Genomic DNA, 19,131 nt, shown 5'->3' with positions numbered 1-19,131 from the left:
ACTGTCTGGCCACTGACCAGCATTCCCCTCATGACTTAGTACCACCCAGGACTGGAGCAACTGAATCACATTCTCTGCCAGGGTTTTGACTATCTCTCGTCATGCCCTGGAATGACAAATGTCCTACCCACTATCTCCCCACTCCCCAGTGGTAGTCTGCTGCCCACTGAACCTACACAATATCCTCATCCGTCCCTACACAACCCCTCAACAAGTGCTTCCAAACCCTTGCCTCATGGCTTATATCCCTGTAACAGATCCATATGCAAGAGCTGTCCCACTCATCGCTCATCCTCCCACTACCACCCACTCCAGTCCAGTCACAAACATCACATATCCCAGTGAAGGTCATGTGATCTACAAGCCAAGATCTGCATTATATGTGGGTATGACAACCAACAAGCTGTCTGTCCCCATGAATGGTCACCGACCAACTGTGACCAAAAAACAACTACACCACCCTGTTGCTGAGCATGCCGTCCTACACTACATTCTTCATTTCAATGATTGCTTCACAGGTTGTGCCATGTGGGTCCTTCCCACCAACACCAGCTTTTCTGAACTGCGCAGGTGGGAACTCTCCCTGCAAGATATCCTACATTCCCATAACTCTCCTGGATCTCAACCTTTGTTAGTCATTGTCCTTATCATCTAGCTCCTTCCATGTTCACATTCCAGCACTAAACAGCTCTCTATTCTACCAACACACCCAGTCTTTTTACTTCTCTCCTTTTTTTTCTGCCCCCTGCTCCCACCCTCCATCTAACCTCCAAAATGCACCTAGCTGCCCTGCCCTCTATCCACCTCGTAACTGCATGCTCCCACAGTGCACTTTACTGTTTGCCACCCTTACCCTGCTGTCCCTCCCCCTCCCCACCCCAGCCTCCTCCTTAATCGCACTCAGTTCCCTCTCCCACCACACACTGCTGTTCGTAGTCTGGCTTCAGCTGCCAGAGACTATGGTAATGTGTGTGTGTGTGTGTGTGTGTGTGTGTGTGTGAATTGTGTTTGCATGAGTGTTAGTGTCTGTGTGTGTGTGTGTGTGTGTGTGTATATCTATTGTCTATTTTTGACAAAGGTCTTGTTGGCTGAAAGATTATTGTGAGAAAGTGTTTTTGTTGTGCCTGCCTGCGACTCAGCAACTCCGCTATATCATGAGTAGCAACTATCCTTTTCATAATACTGTTATTTGAAATGTCTCTTAATTGTGTCTGTCTGCAACTTAATGTGTCATCTTTACAGCAAGTAGCAATCTGTCTTTCCCTACATTGCTTCTGTAAGGTTATGCAGTCTTAACTGGAAAAACATACTTCGCTGAGACTTAACATCAATTTTTTATCAAATGGCTGAGGGTACCTAGATTTGTTGATGTCCAGCTTTGAATTATATTTTCCACAATAAAATTTCCCATGAGTATTAAAGGACTTAGAGCAACGACTATGCATATTTTGTTTTAGATTTAGCAATATGCAGTGATTTAGCTGTAAAACCAGTAGGCAATGGTATATCAATGCATGATGGATAAATGTTAGTAATAAAATCTACTGGCAACATATGTGCAAATCATAGAAGAAAACTACTACATTGCAGAATTATGAACAAGGACTCAGTCACTGTGTTTAGAGACAAATTGTGGGAAGAAAACTGCAAAGAATTTCATGAAACCGACAGAGTTAATGGATAATTTTACTCTTTCTTAAGCATTTTCCTACAATACTGAGACTTGTTTTTCCCTATAACAAATAAATATAACACTGAACAGAAGCATGGATAAGAGTGGATAACTGGGATTAACATATTTTGTGGCAGGAAGAGAGATTTTTACATAATTCAGAGAACAAGCAGTAGTCAGGGTTTGTAACTCCATGAACATCAGTATTGTTGAAGCTTCCACTTCTCCAATAAAAAAAGCAAAACTCATGTACTATGCAAAAAACTAAATAAATAAAACACTTCAAACTAGTAATTCAAATGGAACTGAATCCTCAGAAAATAGTTCTGTCAGAAAAGGTGACATTTTCAAATCAGTGACCACCAAATTCTATGATTACTTCTTCACAGTGGCTGCAAACACAGCACACAGTAACAAACAATGCAATACAGATGTGTTGGATTTCGTTAGGCATGCACCACCAACAGACATACATTTCAAAAATGCAATCCATATGGAGATTACAGGATTGATCATGCCATTAAAAAGCAGCAATTCTGCTGACTGTTATGCTCTTTCTAAAGAAATATTAAAATCTTGTGATAACTTGACAGGATTTTTTAAAGATATTTTGCAATCAGTCAATGACTCAGGACATGTTTCGTGATGGGCTTAAAAATGCTGTAGTAACACTCTTCCAGAAAACTGGAGATGGACAAACCACCTATATTTACAGACCTGTATATCTCCTTCCAGTCTTTTCAAAAATATTTGAGAATGTGGCCTATGACAGAATACTAATTCATTTAACTGATCATAACTTATAACTTGTTAACCACCTCTCTGTTTAGATTTTGCAAAGGATTCTCCACATAGACCTCACTAAAGAAGTGTCATCCTTCTTGCACAGATGGAATCTTACCTCAATAACAGAAAGCAGAGGGTTTCATTAACAATTCTATCTTGGGTATGAAAATAATTGCAGAAGGGGTGTCCGTAACATGTGAAGTACCACAAGGTTTGGCACTGAACCCACTCTTGTTTCTACTCTACATAAATGATTTTCCAATTGCTTTAAAGGGCTGGTCCAATATTGTACTATTGGCTAATGGAGGATCCAAACTCAACTTTTGCATGCATAGCTCAGATGATAGCTGAATAGGACTACAAGGGGTTTGCTGCTAACAATTTAAGTCTTATCCATAAAAAGACTCATATTATGCAGTTTTACACAAACAATAATTATGTTTTAACACCAGAAGTAGACATTAATGATCATACATTGAATGAAGCACAGGGTATAAAAGTCCTTGGGGTCCAATTGGATAACAAGTTAAAATGGTTATAATTGAGTCAACACATGGATAAATCAATCAAGCAGATCAGAGAATGTTATGCCCTTAGACACATCTCCCTTTAAGTTCACATAATGAAAAGTGTGTTGGCCTATTTTGCTTGTGTTCACTCCGTGTTGTGTTACAGATATAATTTCAGTGGTAGTGTACCTAAAATACGAGGGCAGTTCAATAAGTAATGCAACACATTTTTTTCTGAAGCAGGGGTTGTTTTATTCAGCATTGAAATACACCAGGTTATTCCCCAATCTTTTAGCTACACAACACTATTTTTCAATGTAATCTCCATTCAATGCTACGGCCTTACGCCACCTTGAAATGAGGGCCTGTATGCCTGCACGGTACCATTCCACTGGTTGATGTCGGAGCCAATGTCGTACTGCATCAATAACTACTTCATCATCCGCGTAGTGCCTCCCACGGATTGCGTCCTTCATTGGGCCAAACATATGGAAATCCGACGGTGCGAATAGGGGCTGTAGGGGGCATGAGGAAGAACAGTCCACTGAAGTTTTGTGAGCTCCTCTCGGGTGCGAAGACTTGTGTGAGGTCTTGCGTTGTCATGAAGAAGGAGAAGTTCGTTCAGATTTTTGTGCCTACGAACACGCTGAAGTCGTTTCTTCAATTTCTGAAGAGTAGCACAATACACTTCAGAGTTGATCGTTTGACCATGGGGAAGGACATCGAACAGAATAACCCCTTCAGCGTCCCAGAAGACTGTAACCATGACTTTACCGGCTGAGGGTATGGCTTTAAACTTTTTCTTGGTAGGGGAGTGGGTGTGGCGCCATTCCATTGATTGCCGTTTTGTTTCAGGTTCGAAGTGATGAACCCATGTTTCATCGCCTGTAACAATCTTTGACAAGAAATTGTCACCCTCAGCCACATGACGAGCAAGCAATTCCGCACAGATGGTTCTCCTTTGCTCTTTATGGTGTTCGGTTAGACAACGAGGGACCCAGCGGGAACAAACCTTTGAATATCCCAACTGGTGAACAATTGTGACAGCACTACCAACAGAGATGTCAAGTTGAGCACTGAGTTGTTTGATGGTGATCCGTCGATCATCTCGAACGAGTGTGTTCGCACGCTCCGCCATTGCAGGAGTCACAGCTGTGCACGGCCGGCCCGCACACGGGAGATCAGACAATCTTGCTTGACCTTGCAGCGATGATGACATACGCTTTGCCCAACGACTCACCGTGCTTTTGTCCACTGCCAGATCACCGTAGACATTCTGCAAAAACAAACTCGATCACTGCCCGTTGTTTGCAACACACATCCGTTACAGACGCCATTTTAACAGCTCTGTACAGCGCTGCCACCTGTCGGAAGTCAATGAAACTATACGAGACGAAGCGGGAATGTTTGAAAATATTCCACAAGAAATTTCCGGTTTTTTCAACCAAAATTGGCCGAGAAAAAAAAGTGTTGCATTACTTATTGAACTCCCCTCGTATATAAAGTATTTAAGAAGAAGAGGCAAACAGTAAGACTATTATACAAAACAGAATATTGTACTTGTTGCAGAAGTATTTTTAAGGACCTTAATTGATTTTGTTACTGATAATAAAAATCAATTTCAGCAGAATTATGGTATACACGGTCATAATATAAGACACAAAAATAGTTTTCATTTAGGCTATGTTTTCTTGTCTAGGGTCCGGATTAGCACTGTGTACCCTGCTGGTAAGATACTCAGCAAGCTTCCATCTAACATAAAGCAAGAAATTGGGAATCCTAACCAGTTAAAAATAAAATTGAAAATATATCTCATTAGCCACTCTTGTATGAGTTATCTGAATACCTAGGTAGAGGAATTTAAAATTGCTGTTAGCTACATGCCAAGTACCAGTATTTATTATAAAGTTGTGTAACAAGTTACAATGTACTGTAAACAGGACCCAGTATTTATAAGTGTAAAAATATTTTCTTTGAGAAATACCACTATAATTAAGTAAACATTAAGCAACAAATAGCTGCAGTAGGTACATAATAAAACAAAGGAGGATGCAGATTTTTTACAAAGATGCAGTTTCTCCTTATTTTTTTGATTAAATTTTTGTGGCATAAGGGCAAAGAGTACTAAGCAGTGTAGTGACTGTTTATTGTTAATATACTACACAGATTAAATTTCTACAATGTCTTTGTCTCATGTTTATTTACTTATTTGTTGGTCCAGTAAGTCTATGACTGTATAGTACTTAATCACTATTCGAACAATGGAAAATCCAGGACGGAATGTAACAATATGGTGAAAAGGAAAGTTGCCACTCACCATATAGCGGAGATGATGAGTTGCAGATAGGCACAACAACAAGACTGTCACAAATATAGCTTTTGCCTAGTAAGGCATTTGTCAAAATTAGACAACAAACACACACATACACATTCATGCAAATGCAACTCACATACACACGACTGCAGTCTTGGGCAACTGAGGCCACACTGTGAGCAGCAGCACCAGTGTACGATGGGAGTGGCAACTGGGTGTGTTGAGGAGGAGACTGGGGCGGGGAGGGGGAGGAATAGTAGGGTAGGGTTGGTGGACAGTGACATGCTGTTGGGGAGCACACAGGGACGAGGTGGAAAGCATCTCTGCTATACGGTGAGCAGCAACTTCCCTTTTCACAATTTAATTACTATACATGTTTATTGAAATGTTTTACAAACATCATTTTAACACAAAATAATATTACCTTCTTATTAGTCTATGCACTTTTCAAGTACAATCTTAATTAATCCTACAGTTTTGTTTTTGTAGATACTCCAGTACCATACAGAAGCAGTGCTTGACCATGTAGCCCTTCCTGGCTGTTTTGAAATTGTTCCTGTCCATTATTATTTTTGTGGATTTTGATGAGAAATTATGCAATTTGATTCTAGGCTGGAGATTGCCTTTCTGTAGTAGTGTTGTATTTGTCTGTTGTACATGTGCATATTTCATTTGTCTTGTGTGGTAGCTGTGTACAGATTCATTATGTGTGACGCATTGACCTTTACTGTTTAATTTTTCTTTTATAATAATTACATTTTCTAGTATGCAAATACATAACAGTGTTAGTTTCTTTATTTTTCCAAAATAGTTGCCTGCATGGTGATCTTCAGTCAAGGCATTCCATTAGTCTGATGTATATTTGACTTGTTCCACATCCATGAAGGTTCTCCTTCTTGATGGAATCTGTGGTTCATGATGAACGAATGAGTGTCTATAAAGAAGACTGCTTATGAAACACTTGTGTGACCCATCCTAGAATATCACTCATATATCTGGAGCCCACCCTGAAAGACGACTAACTGAAGACATTGAATGTATACAAAGAACAGTAAGAATTGTCACACATTCATAGGTTTGTGTGACCAATTAAAGAGCCTCACAGGTTCAGAAAACTCATTTAGCAGACACTTGGAGATAGACACCAACTGTAATCTGAATGCTTATTTACAAAGTTTTGTTCCTTTAGGGACTGTGAAGACAATATTGCACTAATTAATGTGCAAACAGTGGTATCTAAGCATTCATTTTTCCCACATTCCACACAAAAATAGAGGAGGAAGAAACCATTATATGTGGCACAATGGGAAGCACCTTCAGCCATGTATATCTCGATGCTCTGACGAGGACAGATGTAGATGAATAAATAATGAACTTCTCACAATGGGTGAGAAGGATGGTGGGGGGCATAATGTAATGTATATTTTTCTTTCTGTGCGTATGAATAATTTTTAAGAAATAAATGCCGTAATGTATAACCACTTTGGAATTGGTTTCCTTGCATGGGAGTTTTGTCTTTACATACATAGTAGGTGAAATTGATTTTAAATTTATTTATGCACTTTATGAGACAGAGAAAAAATGTTCCGTACACAATTAAACATATAATAAAGAAGAAAATAAGACTTCCTGAACTGATGTTTAATGTTATTATTGGTATACAATATATTACTGTAATTTAAATGTGTTTCTTAAGTGTTGGAAGTTTTTGTGATAATTCATGTTATTGAATTAGGAATGTGCTGTTACTGACTGATAAAGGTGCAAGTAAATTATTGACTGAAAGACACAAATGTTGACTACTTAACAGTTTCTAAATATGGAGAAAATTTATTATAAAAATACTGCTTGAATAAGAAAGCACCCAACACCCTTTAAAATTTCATATCTAAAGAAAATAACATTTCAAACATAAATATATTTGTAATAAAGTCATGTTGGCCCTGATAAATAAAGTATTATGCATTCTGATGCATTCCAAAGTTTCATATGTTGTCCACACCATATATTAACAGAATCACCAGGGGGATGGAGCTAGTAGTGGTAAAGGATAGATTCCAGTTATTTTTCTGTGGCACGCATCATTAAATCATAATTGTTTGAGTGATGTGTAAGCAGTATAGATTACACATGTTGTAATGTCTTGAGTGAGAGTTTGGAGAGTTTGACTTTATCATGTATACTGAAGAAATTAACTGATAAAATAATACCTATTTATAATAATGCTCTGACACATCTATATGTAGGAGCTATTGATAATGTGCTGGTATGTAATGAAATGTTGTAGTTTGAATGTTTACAGAAGAACAATAATTCACAGCACTTTTGTTCAAAATTAGTTGCTATTCATAAAACAGACCTACAGATGTACATAACTCAAATTGAATTTCATTGTAACTTATGGAAACTTGAAATTTTCTGTGTTTTGAATAGTTTACTTTGGAATAATAATTAAGCTGTGTAATTATATGTTGTATCTTTCATTTGAGAAACATTTGTGCAAAAAGACAATTTTATATTTCCATGAACCATGGACCTTGCCGTTGGTGGGGAGGCTTGTGTGCCTCAGCGATACAGATAGCTGTACCGTAGGTACAACCACAACGGAGGGGTATCTGTTGAGAGGCCAGACAAACGTGTGGTTCCTGAAGAGGGGCAGCAGCCTTTTCAGTAGTTGCAAGGGCAACAGTCTGGATGATTGACTGATCTGGCCTTGTAACAATAACCAAAACGGCCTTGCTGTGCTGGTACTGCGAACGGCTGAAAGCAAGGGGAAACTACGGCTGTAATTTTTCCCGAGGACATGCAGCTTTACTGTATGATTAAATGATGATGGCGTCCTCTTGGGTAAAATATTCCGGAGGTAAAATAGTCCCCCATTCGGATCTCCGGGCGGGGACTACTCAAGAGGATGTTGTTATCAGGAGAAAGAAAACTGGCGTTCTACGGATCGGAGCGTGGAATGTCAGATCCCTTAATTGGGCAGGTAGGTTAGAAAATTTAAAAAGGGAAATGGATAGGTTAAAGTTAGATATAGTGGGAATTAGTGAAGTTCGGTGGCAGGAGGAACAAGACTTCTGGTCAGGTGACTACAGGGTTATAAATACAAAGTCAAATAGGGGTAATGCAGGAGTAGGTTTAATAATGAATAGGAAAATAGGAATGCGGGTAAGCTACTACAAACAGCATAGTGAATGCATTATTGTGGCCAAGATAGATACGAAGCCCACACCTACTACAGTAGTACAAGTTTATATGCCAACTAGCTCTGCAGATGACGAAGAAATTGAAGAAATGTATGATGAAATAAAAGAAATTATTCAGGTAGTGAAGGGAGACGAAAATTTAATAGTCATGGGTGACTGGAATTCGAGTGTAGGAAAAGGGAGAGAAGGAAACGTTGTAGGTGAATATGGATTGGGGCTAAGTAATGAAAGAGGAAGCCGCCTGGTAGAATTTTGCACAGAGCACAACTTAATCATAGCTAACACTTGGTTTAAGAATCATGATAGAAGGTTGTATACATGGAAGAACCCTGGAGATACTAAAAGGTATCAGATAGATTATATAATGGTAAGACAGAGATTTAGGAACCAGGTTTTAAATTGTAAGACATTTCCAGGGACAGATGTGGACTCTGACCACAATTTATTGGTTATGACCTGTAGATTAAAACTGAAGAAACTGCAAAAAGGTGGGAATTTAAGGAGATGGGACCTGGATAAACTGAAAGAACCAGAGGTTGTCCAGAGTTTCAGGGAGAGCATAAGGGAACAATTGACAGGAATGGGGGAAAGAAATACAGTAGAAGAAGAATGGGTAGCTTTGAGGGATGAAGTAGTGAAGGCAGCAGAGGATCAAGTAGGTAAAAAGACGAGGGCTAATAGAAATCCTTGGGTAACAGAAGAGATATTGAATTTAATTGATGAAAGGAGAAAATATAAAAATGCAGTAAATGAAGCAGGCAAAAAGGAATACAAACGTCTCAAAAATGAGATCGAGAGAAAGTGCAAAATGGCTAAGCAGGCATGGCTAGAGGACAAATGTAAGGATGTGGAGGCTTATCTCACTAGGGGTAAGATAGATACTGCCTACAGGAAAATTAAAGAGACCTTTGGAGATAAGAGAACCACTTGTATGAACATCAAGAGCTCATATGGAAACCCAGTTCTAAGCAAAGAAGGGAAAGCAGAAAGGTGGAAGGAGTATATAGAGGGTCTATACAAGGGCGATGCACTTGAGGACAATATTATGGAAATGGAAGAGGATGTAGATGAAGATGAAATGGGAGATACGATAGTGCGTGAAGAGTTTGACAGAGCACTGAAAGACCTGAGTCGAAACAAGGCCCCCGGAGTAGACAACATTCCATTGGAACTACTGACGGCCTTGGGAGAGCCAGTCCTGGCAAAACTCTACCATCTGGTGAGCAAGATGTATGAAACAGGCAAAATACCCTCAGACTTCAAGAAGAATATAATAATTCCAATCCCAAAGAAAGCAGGTGTGGACAGATGTGAAAATTACCGAACAATCAGTTTAATAAGCCACAGCTGCAAAATACTAACACGAATTCTTTACAGACGAATGGAAAAACTAGTAGAAGCCGACCTCGGGGAAGATCAGTTTGGATTCCGTAGAAATACTGGAACACGTGAGGCAATACTGACCTTACGACATATCTTAGAAGAAAGATTAAGGAAAGGCAAACCAACGTTCCTAGCATTTGTAGACTTAGAGAAAGCTTTTGAGAATGTTGACTGGAATACTCTCTTTCAAATTCTAAAGGTGGCAGGGGTAAAATACAGGGAGCGAAAGGCTATTTACAATTTGTATAGAAACCAGATGGCAGTTATAAGAGTCGAGGGGCATGAAAGAGAAGCAGTGGTTGGGAAGGGAGTAAGACAGGGTTGTAGCCTCTCCCCGATGCTATTCAATCTGTATATTGAGCAAGGAGTAAGGGAAACAAAAGAAAAATTCGGAGTAGGTATTAAAATCCATGGAGAAGAAATAAAAACGTTGAGGTTCGCCGATGACATTGTAATTCTGTCAGAGACAGCAAAGGACTTGGAAGAGCAGTTGAACGGAATGGATAGTGTCTTGAAGGGAGGATATAAGATGAACATCAACAAAAGCAAAACGAGGATAATGGAATGTAGTCGAATTAAGTCGGGTGATGTTGAGGGTATTAGATTAGGAAATGAGACACTTAAAGTAGTAAAGGAGTTTTGCTATTTGGGGAGCAAAATAACTGATGATGGTAGAAGTAGAGAGGATATAAGATGTAGACTGGCAATGGCAAGGAAAGCGTTTCTGAAGAAGAGAAATTTGTTAACATCGAGTATAGATTTAAGTGTCAGGAAGTCATTTCTGAAAGTATTTGTATGGAGTGTAGCCATGTATGGAAGCGAAACATGGACGGTAAATAGTTTGGACAAGAAGAGAATATAAGCTTTCGAAATGTGGTGCTACAGAAGAATGCTGAAGATTAGATGGGTAGATCACATAACTAATGAGGAAGTATTGAATAGGATTGGGGAGAAGAGAAGTTTGTGGCACAACTTGACCAGAAGAAGGGATCGGTTGGTAGGACATGTTCTGAGGCATCAAGGGATCACCAATTTAGTATTGGAGGGCAGCGTGGATGATAAAAATCGTAGGGGGAGACCAAGAGATGAATACACTAAGCAGATTCAGAAAGATGTAGGTTGCAGTAGGTACTGGGAGATGAAGAAGCTTGCACAGGATAGAGTAGCATGGAGAGCTGCATCAAACCAGTCACAGGACTGAAGACCACAACAACAACATAAATATTATTATTTTTGAATTATTTGTATCTCTCACATTCTGACACTGTTGAAGCATAAACTACAAATACATCCACTATTAAATTACAGTATCTTAAATTACTTTCTGAACAAAATATGTTTAAGAAGCAGAACTGCATACTATTTTATACAATTTGTTTTCCTGTACAATTTATAGGTGCTGGCCATGGTAATGAAGTCAACTACATGTTCCATTGGGGAGGAGGTGAGAATCTGCAACCAGGGTCTGAGGGAGCTATTACGAGGAGCAGGTTGATACAGATGTGGACAAATTTTGCAAGATACGGGTAAGTTAATACAAAGATGATACAGCTTCATATTCCCAAATCCTTATCATCAGTTGTGAGCTAATATCAGCTCTGTGTTGAAAACGCAATTCCATGTGGTAAAAGTATTTGTTAACAGCTTGTGTTCACATGCACCTGTTCCAGAAGTGACATACTCTCTCTCTTTGGTATTCAATCTTGAGGCTGATTTGCAGCAATCTGTCAATTGCCTCATATGTTTACCTTCCTCTTCATATCTGTGTATGTACTGCATTTCACATCATTCATAATCTACAGGATATATGGCATCCTTGGTCATCCCCAGTGATTCCTTTCCTTAATGGTTCCTCCTATTATTGTTCCAAAAATGCTATTGTGTCTTAAAACATGTCCAATGAGTTTGTCTCTTTTTTGGATGTGTCTCCACAGAGATCTGGTTTTCTGTACTCTTCTCAGTATCTCTTCATTACTAACTCTGTCTCTCTACCTGCTCATCATCATTCTTCCGTACCACCAAATCTCCAGGGATACTAGCCATATTCTCTCTTGTTTTCCTGCTGTCCAAGTTTCTGACTCATATAGGGCCACATTCCAAAAAAATGCTTTCATAATCCATTCCTTATTTTCAGAATGATGTTCATGATGGTGAATAAGTTCTTTTTTAAATTATATGCAATTTTGTCCTTTCATGCTCTGCTCACACTTCCTTTCTGGCTTGTACCATCCCTAATAATCCTGCTTTCCAAATAGGTAAATTCTTCTATCATTTTTAGCTCCTCTCTTCCAGTTTGTGTTCTTTAAGGTTCATATTCTTCTTCAGCAGTGCATACTATTACTTTAGTTTTCCACTAGTGACCTATATAGTGTTAACAGTGGTGCCACCTATTTTGTGTGGCTGCTGACTCCTTTCTTACCTGGGAGTTATTTTTTGCCCTCTCTAACTTCATCTCTGTGGCCAAAAGCTTTATGTAAGTGTGTGTAAGTGTCTTTTAATTGTGCCTGTCTGCAACTTAATGTATCTTCTTTATGGTAAGAAGCAATCTATCATTTTTAAATTTATCTTTTTCTTTGTTCTCATCACATAATGCTTTTTATAGTTCTATAAAGTAGCTTCTGATGTCACTCACTGCATTCTGCATGTCTTCTTTCTTTTCCTTTTTCATGTAAGTACTTGTATCCACACTGGCTTCTTTAATTTTTGTATGATACTGGTTACAGAAAATCCTTTCCATTGTGCTGAAGACCTTCCCTAGAGTTTCTTCCATATTCATGACCACAGAAATACCATATGCATAATGCAGCATGTCTATTTTCTGCCCATTAATTTTGATCCTAACCTCAACAGTTTCACAAACTCATCTATAACTTCTGCATGTAAGTACTGAATATAAGACCAAAAAAGCACATCACATGTCTCATACCTTTTCGAATTTTTGCTTCCTGTTCTTGATGAAAATTTCTAATCACAGCCACTTCACTTCTACAGAAGCTCTGTATCACCAGCAGATCTTTGCAGTTTAGACCTGCTTTCTTCAGCACTCTGAGAATCTCTAGCCAGCAAGCCTCAACAGTCAGCATCTGAAATATAAGGTGCATGATTTGAAAGTGATTTCAGCAACAATCACATTACTATTTTATTAAAGTGTCACATTTGACCAGAAGCACCTTGTAATGTTTACTATAAATCACAATATTGTAAGAAGGAAAATCCCTACACACCATATAGCCGAGATGCTAAGCACAGATAGACACAACAAAAAGATGCTAACAATTGCAGCTTTTGGCCATTAAGGCCTTCATCTACAGTAGACACACACACACACACACACACACACACACACACACACATGGAAATGCAATGCACACACATGACTGCAGTCTCAGACAACTAAAACCACCAGCTGACACATAGTCCATGCTGAGGTTGACACTCCTATGATCGTGTTTCGTTCCTTAGTTCCACCACACTGAATGAAAGACATTTTACTGATAGTAGATAACACCCATGTCCTCATCCTTCTGATGGATGGAAACCCTCCATTATCAGGTGAGCATCTGCAAGTCGAGGTACTACAGTGTTAACACTGTGACCCCACCATCCCATATGCCTTCATCTCTTCACTCAGCGAGAGTTAAATCATCTCTCCATACTTCAGCTCTTCTCCACACTTTCACCCATCAGCTTTTTCTTGAGCTGGCCATCACCTCACCTGACCATGCTTTCTGCAGAACTTTGTGATGGACCGACCACTTCATGCTCCACCATCAACTTCATCGTTGAACAACATGAAGGTACCAATTGTCCAGCTCCTGGACCCCAGAATATCCTTGAATATGATGCAACCACTACATCCCACCCCTTCCCCCCAGGACTAATCAGAAGTACTCTGTACTGTGAGGGGGGGCTGTGTGGTGTTGATGTAAAACACCAATCCTCAAATGAGGACTCTCTCTCTGCTCACAAGTCCTTTTGGTGAAAAGTTTGAGATGATTCAGTCTGTTTATATGACTTTTTGTATATGCATGTGTAGATGCTTGTACTTAAATATACATCTGTATCGAAGTATATAGTGGAAGTGTTTGATTTTGAGATAGTATCCCATCACATTTCCACAGTGGTAAACATTACAAGGTTTGTTTCCTTGGTGCTTCTGGCCAGATGTGACATTTTAATAACATAATAATGTTATTGTTATCAGAAGCACTGTCAGGTCTTGCTATTTATACTTTAGATTATGACCATATGCATGGCATACAATTTTTTCAATGTAATGACAAAGATGCATTCACATCTGTTACTTTAGGTAACTACTATGTTTGTATAACTATACAACCAATGTAGTTGTATGATTTTCATATTTTAGCTCTCTTCTCGTGATTTAGTGGTGTGTTACTATATTTTTGATGCACTTGACAATGAGCAGTGTCCAAAACTAGAAGTGCAAAGAAAATACTTAAATGTAGCCTGCTGCAATAATGTCTTTCCTCAAATTTATTAAGGCATGTGGGGCCCACCCAGAAAATAGGTTAAAGAAATACTTAGAAATAGGCAGTATAATTTAACTGGATAGATAAACAATCTATTTACTAAGCAGCAGCAGGAGAACACAAGCATATAAGGGTTAAGAAAATTTGCAAGCTTTTGGAAAAGTTGCCCAGAATAATGAGTCAGGGGAGACTTACTGAATGGGATGAGTAGGAAACGCCTGGGGTTATAGGGGATGTTTCCAAACTCTGTAAATTTCCTAAACCTCACCAGTCCTTTTTCTTCATCCCTCTTCCTTCCCCTTCAGCCTTCTGCCATAAGAAAGAAAGCTTGCTAATTTCCTTAACCATTATTTGTGTGCGTGTTCCCTTGTCCCCTCTTGGTGATTTTTTTTATCTCTCCAGTTACATTATATTTTCGAAAACTGAAAATTTATTATTTTTGTTGATATTTTAGAAAGAGGCACTGTGGAACTCACACTTGGATAAAAAAAATAGTAATTCAGATCAAAAAAGAAGAATTTCTACAGGAAGCAGAAGCAAAGCCTATAAACGTCTGTACTCATGAAGAACAGAGATGATTCCAGCTATATCTATGACAATATGGAAAAACCACTTGATAAACCTGCTCTGGAAGAAGACCTCACATTGTCAAATAAAGAGAACCATCTCCTTAACTGAAAATGAAAGGATAACAGAAGATGATGTCTGGCAAACAACTGAAAGAAGCAAATTCCATAAAGCAGATGGCTCAGATGATATCTTGTGCAAGTTAACAAAAGGAGCAATGTTACACACTGTGAAACTGGACAGCTCTATAGAAGTGAATGGAAATAATTTTCACCCCCAACATTGTGGAGAGATTCAACAGATAAAGTGCCAATGACCTCATCACAGTGGTAACACCGGTTCACATCAGGTCACTGAAGTTAAGCAATGTCAGGCTTGGTTAGTATTTGGATGGGTCACCATCCAGGTATGCTGAGTGCTGTTGGCAAGCAGTGTGCACTCAGCCCTTGTGAAGCCAATCAAGGAGCTACTTGATTGAGAAATAGTGGCTCTGGTAATGAAAACTGACAATGCCCAGGAGAGCAGTGTGTTGAGCACATGTCCCTCTGTATCCACATCCAGTGATGCCTAAGAACTGAGGATGAGACAGTGGCTGGTTGTAACCATTGGGTCTTCAAGACCTTTTCAGATGGTGTTTGTTTATTCAACAGATAAAGTGATCTATGAAGGAAAAGGATCAGAAAAGTCACCAGATTTCTATAGAAAGATTGCCTTGGGAAGTGCACTACTCAAGATGATGAACAACATTATACTTAAAAAGATTCCTGATAACATAATGACTGTGATATCCTGGCAACAGCACTGATTTACTACAGGAAGGTCTACTGCCAAAGCAGTGGGACACATTCTCCAATTCATAAGTGAAGCCCTGTCTAACTCAATTGCCATGAATACACAACTTTTGTTCATTATAAACAAGCTTTCACTGGGGTAAACAAGAGTACAATATTGGAAAAATTACACCCAGCACTAGGTGCAGAAAGTCAGACCCTTGATTTCCCAACAAACACCCTCTGAGGAAACACAATCAGATACCAAGACAGATTAACACAGTTCCAAGGAATTCAATAAACCAATGGGCTACTGCAGGGAGACCCTATAAATCCCAATGTATTGAATGTACGTAGCCATAACATGATCCAAAGGGTATAGTCAGAAGAAGTACTATATGATTCTGCTATCAGAAAGAAGAGAGCCCCTGTCATTTACAACCTGGAAGAGTGGTCCCATGCAAACACCTTGTCAGAAACAGAGTATGACAAAAGCAATGAAATTAGGAAAGGAGAAGCCCTGGAGAATGACAAATTCGCCATTGGGAAGCAAGATCTGAAAAGACTCAAAAGCTACAAATACCTATCAATTACACAGCAACTGATAGACAATACATTTTCCAAGTTTGCTGAATACAGAGTAGCAAGAGTGATGAAGACAACCTCTGAGATAAAGAAACTGAGTCTACCATCCATAAAAACTGTCCTGAGACTATTCAATGTAAAGGCTGGGCCCTTTGCATCAGATGATGTAGAAGTTATATGGAGACACCTAACATACTCAGATATCAAACAATTAGAGGAAACCAAGCCAGCCTATGTGACTGGTTTGAAGCGGCCCACCATGAATTGCTCTCCTGTGTCAACCTCTTCATCTCAGAGTAGCACTTGCAACTTAGGTCCTCAATTAATTGTTGGGTGTATTCTAGTCTTTGCCTTCTTCCACAGTTTTTACTCTCTGCTGCTCCGTCTAGTACCATGGTTGTTATTCCCTGATGTCTTAACAGATGTCCTGTCATCCTGTTCCTTCTTCTTGTCAGTGTTTTCCACATATTCTTTTTCTCTCCAATTATGTGTAGAGCCTTCTCATTCCTTACTTTATCATGCCACCTAATTTTCAGTATCTGTCTGTAGTACCCATCTGATTTGATTCTCTTCTGTTCTGCGTTTCCCACAGTCAGTGTTTCATTAACATACAATGCTGTGCTCCAAACATACATTCTCAGAAATTTCTTCCTCAAATCAAGGCATATGTTGGACACTAGTAGATTTATCTTGGCCAGAAATGCCCTATTTGCCAGTACTAGTTTATTTTTATGTCCTCCTTGCTGCATTCATTGTATGTTATTTTCTTGCCTAGGTAGGAGAAATCTTCTACTCCTGGTCCAAATTTCTGGTATTAAATTTCTCATTGATCTCATTTCTGCTACTTCTCATTACTTTTGTCATTATTCGATTTGCTCTCAACTAATACTCTGGACTCATTAGAGTGTTCATCCCATTCAAGAGGTACTGCAGTTCTTCACTTCCACCAAGGATAGAATTGTCATCAGCTAATCTTGTAATTATTATCCTTTACACTTCAATTACAATTCTATTCTTCAATCTTTCTTTTATTTCCATCATTGCTTTTTCAGTGCATAGATTGAACAGTAGGCAAGGAAGGCTACATCCCTGTCTTACACCCTTTTTAATCTGGGAACCTCATTTTGGTCTTCTACTCTTATTATTCCCTCTTAGCTCTTGTACATGTTGTACATTACCCCTCTCTCCCTATGGCTTACTCTTATTTTCCTCAGACTTTTGAACATCTTGCATCATTTGACATTGTCAGATGCTTTTTCTGGGTCAACAAATCCTATGAATGTGTCTTGATTTTTCTTTAGTTGTGCTTCCATTACCAGCCACAATGTCAGAACTGCCTCTCTGGTGACTTTACCTTTCCTAAAGTCAAATTGATCATCATCTAACATATCCTCAATTATCTTTTCCATTCTTCTGTATATTATTCTTGTCAACAAGTTAGATGCATTAGATGTTAAGCTGATTGTGCAATAGTTCTTGTACTTTTCAGCTCTTGCAATCTTCAGAATTATCTGGTTGATATTTTTCCAAAAGTCAGATTATATGTCACCAGACTCATACATTCTACACATCTACATTGCACTCTTAATGTTATGATCCTTGCTTTCAATTTAACTGAAGGTTGTATTGACTGTTGTATATACTGAGGCAGTACTTGTGACAATCATTTATTTTTCATTTTTCGTGCAGCCAATTTATCTTAGCTTCCCTGTATTTCCTGTTTATTTCATTCCTAATGTATTCTGAATTGCCATGAACATTTTTGTACTTGTTTCTTTGATTGATCAACTGAAGTATTTCTTCTGTTATCCATGGTTTCTTCACAGGTACCCCCTTTGTACATATGTCTCTCTTTCCAGCTTCTGTGTCTGCCCTTCTTAGAGATGTCCTTTCCTCTTCAACTAAGCTTCCTACTGAGCTATTCCTTACGGCAGTATCTATATCCTTAGAGAACTTCAAGTGTATCTCTTCATTCCTTAATACTTCTTCTTTTCATATTGATTCTTCCTGATTAGTCTCTTTAAACTTCTGCCTACTCTTCATAACTGCTAAATTGTGATCTGAGGCTGAATCTGCTCCTGGGTATGCCTTCATTCCAATGTCTGATTTTGGGATCTCTGCCTGACCACAGTGTAATCTAATTGAATCTTCCTGTACCTCCAGGCCTTTCCCAAGTGTACCTCATCCTCTTATGAGTTTGTTGCCATTACTAGCTGAAATTTATTGCAGAACTCAGTTAGTCTTTCTCCTCTCTCATTCCTAGTACCAAGCCGGTATTCTCCCATAACTCTTTCTTGTACTCATTCCCCTACAACTGCATTCCAGTCCCCAATGACTATTAGACTTTTGTCTCCCTTTATGTACTGAATAATCCATTCAGTATCCTCATATACTTTCTCTATCTCTTAATTTTCAGCTTATGACATCACCATGTATACTTGAACTGTCATTATTGGTTTGTTGTCAGTCCTCATGAGCACAAGTCTATCACTGAACTGTTCATGGTAACACACTCTCTGTCCTACTTCCTATTCATAATGAATCCTAACTCCCATTATACAATTTTCTGCTGCTGTTGATATTGTCCTATACTCATCTGGCCAAAAATCGTTGTTTTCTTTCCATTTCACTTCACTGACAGCCATTGTATCTAGACTGAGCCTTTGTATTTCTGTTTCCAGATTTTATAGCTTCTCTACTATGTTCAAACTTCTGCCATCCCATGCCCCAATTCATACAACGTTACTCTTTCACTGGTTATTCAATCTTTTTGTCATGGTCACCTCCCACCTGGAGATCTGAATGGGGGACTATTCCTTTTGCCAATGGAGGGATCCTCATGACAC

General features: G+C 38.9%; 1 protein-coding gene across 1 annotated transcript in view; it reads left to right on the top strand.

Annotated features, from left to right (window-relative positions):
* LOC126161360 (esterase FE4-like) overlaps positions 1 to 19,131 on the top strand; it is a 117,187-nt gene that overhangs the window by 83,898 nt on the left and 14,158 nt on the right. The window contains exon 10 of the mRNA XM_049917132.1: positions 11,267 to 11,396. Coding sequence (XP_049773089.1) covers positions 11,267 to 11,396 — 130 coding nt within the window. The remainder of the gene's footprint in view (positions 1 to 11,266; positions 11,397 to 19,131) is intronic.

Source organism: Schistocerca cancellata, chromosome 1 (genome assembly GCF_023864275.1).
Source record: "Schistocerca cancellata isolate TAMUIC-IGC-003103 chromosome 1, iqSchCanc2.1, whole genome shotgun sequence".
In the NCBI taxonomy this organism is placed as follows: domain Eukaryota; kingdom Metazoa; phylum Arthropoda; class Insecta; order Orthoptera; family Acrididae; genus Schistocerca; species Schistocerca cancellata.
Note: the sequence above shows the minus strand (reverse complement) of the source record. Positions and strands in the feature narration are given on the sequence as shown.